Source organism: Dendrobates tinctorius, unplaced genomic scaffold (genome assembly GCF_039654945.1).
Source record: "Dendrobates tinctorius isolate UK_male_01 unplaced genomic scaffold, ASM3965494v1 ptg000019l, whole genome shotgun sequence".
Lineage (NCBI taxonomy): Eukaryota > Metazoa > Chordata > Amphibia > Anura > Dendrobatidae > Dendrobates > Dendrobates tinctorius.
In genome coordinates, this window is record NW_027361687.1 from 32178110 (window position 1) to 32186876 (window position 8767).

The 8767-nt window shown below is 48.3% G+C and overlaps 1 protein-coding gene across 1 annotated transcript; it reads left to right on the plus strand.

Moving 5' to 3' along the window:
- The first annotated feature begins 2627 nt into the window (after positions 1-2627).
- HAX1 (HCLS1 associated protein X-1) lies at positions 2628-6125 on the plus strand. The gene is made up of 7 exons (XM_073566839.1): positions 2628-2784; positions 2864-3057; positions 4926-5086; positions 5167-5218; positions 5377-5495; positions 5579-5663; positions 5746-6125. The coding sequence occupies exons 1-7, from the start codon at positions 2735-2737 to the stop codon at positions 5835-5837; spliced, it is 753 nt and encodes a 250-aa protein (XP_073422940.1). The 5' UTR covers positions 2628-2734; the 3' UTR covers positions 5838-6125.
- Positions 6126-8767: the final 2642 nt, after the last annotated feature.

Genomic DNA, 8767 nt, shown 5'->3' on the forward strand with positions numbered 1-8767 from the left:
TTACACCTCTGAACCTTTATAACACTTCTGCGCCGCTCTGAGCTTTTATTAAACACCTCCACGCTGTTCGAGCCTTCACTCAACACCTCTCTGCTGCTCTGAGCTTTTATTAAACACCTCCACGCTGTTCGAGTCTTAACTCAACACCTCTGTGCCGCTCTGAGCTTTTATTAAACACCTCTGCGCCGCTTCGAGCCTTCATTACATCTCCGAACCTTTATTACACCTTTGTGCCGCTCCTAGCCTTCATTAAACACCTCTGCCCGCTCCTAGCCTTCATTAAACATCTCTGCTCTGCACCTTCATTAAACACCTGCGCCGCTCCGAGCCTTCATTATACACCTCCAAACCTTTATTACACCTCTGCGCTGCTCCGAGCTTTCATTAAATACCTTCGTACGGCTGAGCCTTTATTACAACTCTGCGCTGCTCCAAGCCTTCATTACACCTACGAACCTTTTTTACACCTCTGCACTGCTCCGAGCCTTTACACCTCCGGACCTTTATTACACCTATGTGCCACTCCGAGCCTTCATTAAACATCTTCGTGCTGCTCTGAACCTTTATTACACCTCTGAGCCTCCATTACACCTCCCGCCACACGCCGAACCTTTATTTACACCTATGCGCTGCTCTGAGCCTTCATTAAACACCTCCGAGCTGTTATTACATCTCTGCGATGCTCCGAACCTTTATTACACCTCCCGCTACGCTCCGAGTCTTCATTAAAGTCTGCGCTGCTCTGAGCCTTTATTACACCTCCGTTGTTCTCCAAGCCTTCATTAAAAACTTCTGCGCTGCACCACACCTTCATTAAAAACCGCCGTGCCGAGCCATAACCACCTCACTCCAAGCCTTCATTAAATACCTCCCCACTGCTCCGAGCCTTTATTACACCTCCATGCTGCTCCGAGCCATCATTACACCTCTGCTACGCCAAGCCTTCATTAAATACGTTTGCGCTGCTCCGAGCCTTCATTAAATACGTTTGCGCTGCTCTGAGCCTTCATTACACCTCTGCTACGCCAAGCCTTCATTAAATACGTTTGCGCTGCTCCGAGCCTTCATTACACCTCTGCGCCGCGCTGTGCCTTCATTATATCTTTGCGCCGCTCCAAACTTTTATTAGAACCTTCAAAATTTTATTCCATCCACATCTCTGTATTATATATCTGAATTTCTGAGTTTTTATTCCCATATTGCTTGTCTGCACATCCATACCTTCATTAACTCCCAAATGTCCTCTGAGCCTTCATTACACCTGTGCACCACTTGGAACTTTAATTAGAACCTTCAAGATTTTATTCCATCCATCATGTCTCTGCTTTTGTTTTATACATTTGCATTTGTTTTTATTCCCCCGCTGCTTGTCCGCACACTCACTCCCAAATGTCTATGCTTATATTCCACACGCACATGTCCTTGCCCTTGTTCCACGTCTTCATTCCACCCTCTGTGCGCCTCCGCGCCCTTGTTCCACCCTCTGTGCGCCTCCGCGCCCTTGTTCCACCCTCTGTGCGCCTCCGCGCCCTTGTTCCACCCTCTGTGCGCCTCCGCGCCCTTGTTCCACCCTCTGTGCGCCTCCGCGCCCTTATTCGTTCTACATGTATTGCCTGTGCTTTTTCTTCAGCCTCTGCGTTGGTATTTTGAAGGTGTGTGCTTCCTTGTAGTTTTCCCTCACATTCCTTTCTTGTGCAGCTTCTCGTCAATCTGAGGTATCTTCTGTTCTACGCTTTTTATCACAACCACGTTCAGTTCGTTTTTCTCTCCATGTCCTAATCTGAACCTGATGCGCAGAGTGTTTCCAACCATCCGGCTCTGGATAAGAAAATTGGTGCACCGCCATAAATCCACGCCAGACTGCTGGCTGATGTGACCATGGTTCTACAAGGATCTGTCCTTTGTACACCATATGCTCCACCACCTGACCTTAGGCCTCTTTCACACTTCAGTTTTTTGTGTCAGTTAAAATCCGCCAAAAGGACGGATAGCGGATCCGTTTTAGTACTGATGAGAACGGATGCCACCTGTCCGGTTTTTTGATGGATCCGCCAAATGAAGAATGTTAAAGGAATTGCAGCCTGGAAAAGGAGAGAGATTTTTTTTTTTTTTGTCCAGCACCCAGAAAGAATTTGGGGTTAATTCAGTGTCTGGAGGATCCGCCTGCCAAAAAAACGTTGCAAGCTCCGTTTGGAAATCTTTGAGGATGTTAACGGACAGCAACATTATGGCGGATCCTCACAAAAACGGATGCAACGGATGACAATCCGTCAGGATCCGCCAATAATGAAAGTCAATGGGGAAAACACGGATGAAAAATGGCGGATCCGTTTTTTTCCAAATCGGCGGATCTTGACTGATTGTCAAAAACGGAAGTTGAAAGAGGCCTTACAGCGGCGAGACCAGGGTAGGTGTGTGACGCAGCACATTACTGCAGACACCGCAACGGCTTGGTCATCTGTATTGGAAAGTCAGCGACTCCTGGGAGCTGTAGTGACGGGCCTAGCAGGATAGTTGCATACCCTGTGTTGGTGAAAGCGCAAACTGAAGAAGTATGGTTCTTGACGTATCCTGCTGGCTTTCAGACGCTGAGGTGTTTACGGAAGTGTATCCGTGAGAATCAAGGTTGGGTGTACCCTAGCGGAAGTGACCTCAAGACTGGCGGAAGTAGTTTCTCTGCTTTGTGTGGTTGGCGGAAGTGGTGGCTAGCGCTTTTCGTGTCACAGGCGCGAACATGAGCGTGTTCGAGCTGCTCCGGAGGTTCTTCCACCCCCCGGGGATGAGGTGAGCCCTTCGGAAGTGGGCGCTGTGTGCAACATACCGAATTATTAGGGGCGTGTTTTCACATGCCGGTTAATTTTAGGGATCCGTTCTTTGGGGGGATGATTGAGGACGAGGAGGACGATGACTTCTTCCTCGATTCACCAGAATTCGGTCAGGAGCCGCCGTCTTCTCGCTCTCGTCCTCCGGTTGGAGACCCCTTCGGCTTTGATGATATTTTCAGAGACTTTAATGAACTGTTCGCAGATTTCGGGTCAATGATTCGTGACGTCCCCCGTAAGTCACAGCTGCTATATGCAGCTCTGGGTGTGACTGTAGTGTAACCTGAGGTGACAGCTGCGTTATGTGCAGCTCTGGGTGTGACTGTAGTGTAACCTGAGGTGACGGCTGCGTTATGTACAGCTCTGGGTGTGACTGTAGTGTAACCTGAGGTGACAGCTGCGTTATGTGCAGCTCTGGGTGTGACTGTAGTGTAACCTGAGGTGACAGCTGCGTTATGTGCAGCTCTGGGTGTGACTGTAGTGTAACCTGAGGTGACAGCTGCGTTATGTGCAGCTCTGGGTGTGACTGTAGTGTAACCTGAGGTGACGGCTGCGTTATGTACAGCTCTGGGTGTGACTGTAGTGTAACCTGAGGTGACAGCTGCGTTATGTGCAGCTCTGGGTGTGACTGTAGTGTAACCTGAGGTGACAGCTGCGTTATGTGCAGCTCTGGGTGTGACTGTAGTGTAACCTGAGGTGACAGCTGCGTTATGTGCAGCTCTGGGTGTGACTGTAGTGTAACCTGAGGTGACGGCTGCGTTATGTACAGCTCTGGGTGTGACTGTAGTGTAACCTGAGGTGACAGCTGCGTTATGTGCAGCTCTGGGTGTGACTGTAGTGTAACCTGAGGTGACAGCTGCGTTATGTGCAGCTCTGGGTGTGACTGTAGTGTAACCTGAGGTGACGGCTGCGTTATGTACAGCTCTGGGTGTGACTGTAGTGTAACCTGAGGTGACAGCTGCGTTATGTGCAGCTCTGGGTGTGACTGTAGTGTAACCTGAGGTGACAGCTGCGTTATGTGCAGCGCTGGGTGTGACTGTAGTGTAACCTGAGGTGACAGCTGCGTTATGTGCAGCTCTGGGTGTGACTGTAGTGTAACCTGAGGTGACGGCTGCGTTATGTACAGCTCTGGGTGTGACTGTAGTGTAACCTGAGGTGACAGCTGCGTTATGTGCAGCTCTGGGTGTGACTGTAGTGTAACCTGAGGTGACAGCTGCGTTATGTGCAGCTCTGGGTGTGACTGTAGTGTAACCTGAGGTGACGGCTGCGTTATGTACAGCTCTGGGTGTGACTGTAGTGTAACCTGAGGTGACAGCTGCGTTATGTGCAGCTCTGGGTGTGACTGTAGTGTAACCTGAGGTGACAGCTGCGTTATGTGCAGCGCTGGGTGTGACTGTAGTGTAACCTGAGGTGACAGCTGCGTTATGTGCAGCTCTGGGTGTGACTGTAGTGTAACCTGAGGTGACGGCTGCGTTATGTACAGCTCTGGGTGTGACTGTAGTGTAACCTGAGGTGACAGCTGCGTTATGTGCAGCTCTGGGTGTGACTGTAGTGTAACCTGAGGTGACGGCTGCGTTATGTGCAGCTCTAGGTGTGACTGTAGTGTAACCTGAGGTGACGGCTGCGTTATGTGCAGCTCTAGGTGTGACTGTAGTGTAACCTGAGGTGACGGCTGCGTTATGTGCAGCTCTAGGTGTGACTGTAGTGTAACCTGAGGTGACGGCTGCGTTATGTACAGCTCTGGATGTGACTGGAGTGTAAAGTGGGGTGGCGGCTGCGTTGTGTGTTGCTCTGGGTGTGACTGTAGTGTAACGAGAGGTGATAGCTGTGTTATGTACAGCTCTGGGTGTGACTAGTGTAATCTGAGATCTGAGGTGATAGCTGCCTTATATACAGCTCTGGGTGTGACTGGAGTGTACCCTGAGGTGACAGCTGCGTTATGTACAGCTGTGGGTCTGACTGGAGTGTAATGTGGGGTGGCAGCTGCGTTATGTACAGCTCTGGGTGTGACTGTAGTGTAGCCAGATGTGACGGCTGCGTTATGTGAGGCTCTGGGTGTGACTGGAGTATCTGTGCTCATCTTTCGCTCTCTCTGTCTCTCAGGACTTCCTGGTGCTGAGCCAGCTCTTAGGGCACCAGGGGGTTCATTGCGAGATTTCATGTTGAAGTTTCCGGACTCGCACCTGCCCAGAGAGCAGCCGCCTCTGTCTGTGGCCCCCGGCCCCCAACCCTCTCTCGGGCTGCCAAGATGGCCATCTAGATGGGTATGTGGGGAGACTCATTTGTGTCACTAATGGACGTGTCTTTCTGGTCCATAGTCACATTGTCTTCTGTCACTTCACAGCGAGAGGACAGTGTCGTCACTTTGCCTCCTGGAGAAACCAAGCAAGATAAAAGTAAGTGTCCCCCTCCTCCCTGACCACTTCTCCACTGAACTCGGTCCTTGTACTTGCATACCAGTATATATTGGCGCCCTCTGGTGAAGGGCTGGTGTACTGCGAGGTGTGATATCACTGTTGCCCCTTGCTCATCACTCATCTGTTCTGCCGTCCAGTCCTGGACTCGGAGGTCTCTTCCCACGGGCTAGATTCTATCCTGAGGCCGGATGAACAATCACCACCTTCATCGTATTTCCGCAGCGTCTCGGTCTCCAGAGTGATGAAACCTGATGGGGTGAGTCTGGCGGTTGTCTGTTGTATCTGCTCGTGTAGCCACCATTATCAGTGGCTCTGTGGTCACACTGTCTTCTGCTGCAGACGGTGGAGGAGAGGAGAACGGTGCAGGACAGCGAAGGTAACGCCACTACCACGGTGACGGTAACAGGCGTCGATTCGCCTATAGGTAAGTTCTCCATCCTCTAGGGACAGTAAGGGGCCGTGCGTCTTCTGTCCGCTATACTTGACACTCTCCTCTCTTTCTGTAGATGTGACCCTGGGCCTGCACCAGTCAATGCCTGATCTCTCTGATTCACAGACTATTCTGAGCCGCCTCCTGCAGCGATGGTTTTCCAACTGAGAACGTAACTTGTCAGAGGTCCGGGACCCCTGCTGCGGCAGGAGTGCGGGGATCATATAAAAAATGTATAAAGTCAGCCTTGCCCTTCTCTGTAGGGGCCTGAGGCTGCTCTACAGATACGTCCCCTGCAGTGTCGCTTACATCTTGGCTGATAACATGACAACAACTTGCTGTGTTGCCGCCCTTGGTGTTGTGTTCTGGTCACGCTTCTATTATTAGATTATTGTACAGGGTTTATATATAAGAGGCACCGGTAAATGGAGGAATAAATATGTCTGCTACCTGGGACTGAGTGCTCTGCAGAATGATGACACTTGGAGTACAGGCTACGGAGTTGAGTGCTGATGGCTGTGGATTACTTTGGCCGGTGTACTCTATTCTGCCACCAGGTAGCGCTCTGACTCGTCCTGTGCTCTGGTTATTTGTAGTAATCTGTTGGGGGTTGTGTTCCTCATGTCGCTGTTTCATGATGCAGATGACTGCACTCTGCGAGCAGGAAGTGCATTGTGCGTGTAATAATCTGACCCCCGAAATTACATGTTACTCCCTCACCTTACTGCTGCCACTCAGTGCACAGTCAGACAGCTGCTGCTACAGGATTATGTATTGCGATCCACATAACTGGACTTGGTACTCGCCATGTCTGAGGACCACCAGAAAACTTGGTCACTTCTCTGTAATATGAGTAGGTGAGGGTCCTAGTTCTGGGAGTGTGCTATGGTCCCGTCAGGCTTGCAGCGTGGTTATAAAAACTACATATTTGCATTTCCCATAAACTGTAATAGAAGAAAGGGAACTGGGTGAGCAGCCACGCCTCCTCTGGAGGGAAGTATCTGTGGACAGTAGCATGGCCCTGGGAGCATAAGAGGTTGGCCAAGAATGTTTATCCACCACCAAAAATTTACTCAGAGTTAACACTAAATTCCTCATTGAACTGGATCCATGCACCTTCGATCCTGGCAAATGTGCAGACCCCCCCCCCAATAGGAAGCCTTTAGCAACCAGTGCCTGATGCTGTACACATCTATAGGGCCCTTGCACTCCACCCCACATTAAGCCCCAACAAGGTTCCACCAACCGAACACTGGAAAAGGTCATGAAAAAGGGCAAACAAGTGACTTTTGGCATCGCCAGCATGGTGGAGACCTGTTCGCTTCCACTGCTTAGTCAACACTGTGAAAATTAAACCCAAGAAACAAATGTGGAAATGCACTTTTTTTGTTTTCTTTTCCATAATTTTCCTGGAAGAAGTGGAGGAATAAACAAATCTGCAAAAAAAAAACAGAAAAAAGCCATGTCGGCCAAGGGGATAAAAGGTTTATGGAATTATGAGGTCAGTCCATCCAGACCATTAATGTCTGGTGGTTGAACCCTGCAATCGCCTATACAATGTCCTCTTTGCAGATGTACTCGGTCAGGGGGTCTACCTATGCACCGCTGCATTCTCGTTGGGGAAGAAAGAGATGATCAGGCTTAAAACCGAACAGTGCTGAAACCTAGACGTGTTCTGTATCATCCTACCGCGCCTCCTCCACGATCTGTCACCTCCGCCAAACAATCCTTAGGTTCCTGCCAAAGTTAGATGGAAATGTCCCTGATTACCACCAAGTGCTAAATATTAAGACATCACAAGAGTCACACGGTTAATGAGTGATGGAAAATGCCACTTTCCTGACCAAGAAACAAAGAGGTACTGTCGGGGCTGTGGAGTCAGTAAGCCAAAAAAAGATTCTTACTCCTCAAATTTTGCTACTCCCCATCACGGGTCACTACTGATCATGTACATAAAATGCAGCAAGAGATTAATCTCCGCTAAAAGCCGAGATCTGTAGATAAGGAACAGAACAGACATTTATAGGACACTTAACAATTTTCTTTAATTAATATGAAAACATTTACAGCACATCCTGCATTGTACTACTGTACTAGATTTACTATATTTTTTTGTGTCTGTCCATTTTATACCGACTCCTACTCCACAGCGCTATGTATTGTGCAGTGTACATATACAGAATAATACAACTACTGAGGATTACACCCAGTATACAGGACAGGAGAAGTGGTACTGTGCAGTGTATATATAGAATAATACAGGTACTGAGAATTACACCCAGTATACAGGACAGGAGAAGTGGTAATGTGCAGTGTTTATACAGAATAATACAGATACTGAGAATTACACCCAGTATACAGGACAGGAGAAGTGGTACTGTGCAGTGTATATATACAGAATAATACAGATACTGAGAATTACACCCAGTATACAGGACAGGAGTAGTGGTACTGTGCAGTGTATATATACAGAATTATACAGATACTGAGAATTACACCCAGTATACAGGACAGGAGTAGTGGTACTGTGCAGTATATATATACAGAATAATACAGGTACTGAGAATTACACCCAGTATACAGGACAGGAGTAGTGGTACTGTGCAGTATATATATACAGAATAATACAGATACTGAGAATTACACCCAGTATACAGGACAGGAGAAGTGGTACTGTGCAGTGTATATATACAGAATAATACAGATACTGAGAATTACACCCAGTATACAGGACAGGAGAAGTGGCACTGTGCAGTGTATATATACAGAATTATACAGATACTGAGAATTACACCCAGTATACAGGACAGGAGTAGTGGTACTGTGCAGTATATATATACAGAATAATACAGGTACTGAGAATTACACCCAGTATACAGGACAGGAGAAGTGGTACTGTGCAGTGTATATATACAGAATAATACAGATACTGAGAATTACACCCAGTATACAGGACAGGAGAAGTGGTACTGTGCAGTGTGTATATACAGAATAATACAGATACTGAGAAGTACACCTAGTATACAGGACAGGAGAAGTGGTACAGTGCAGTGTATATATACAGAATACAGATACTGAGAATTACACCCAGTATACAG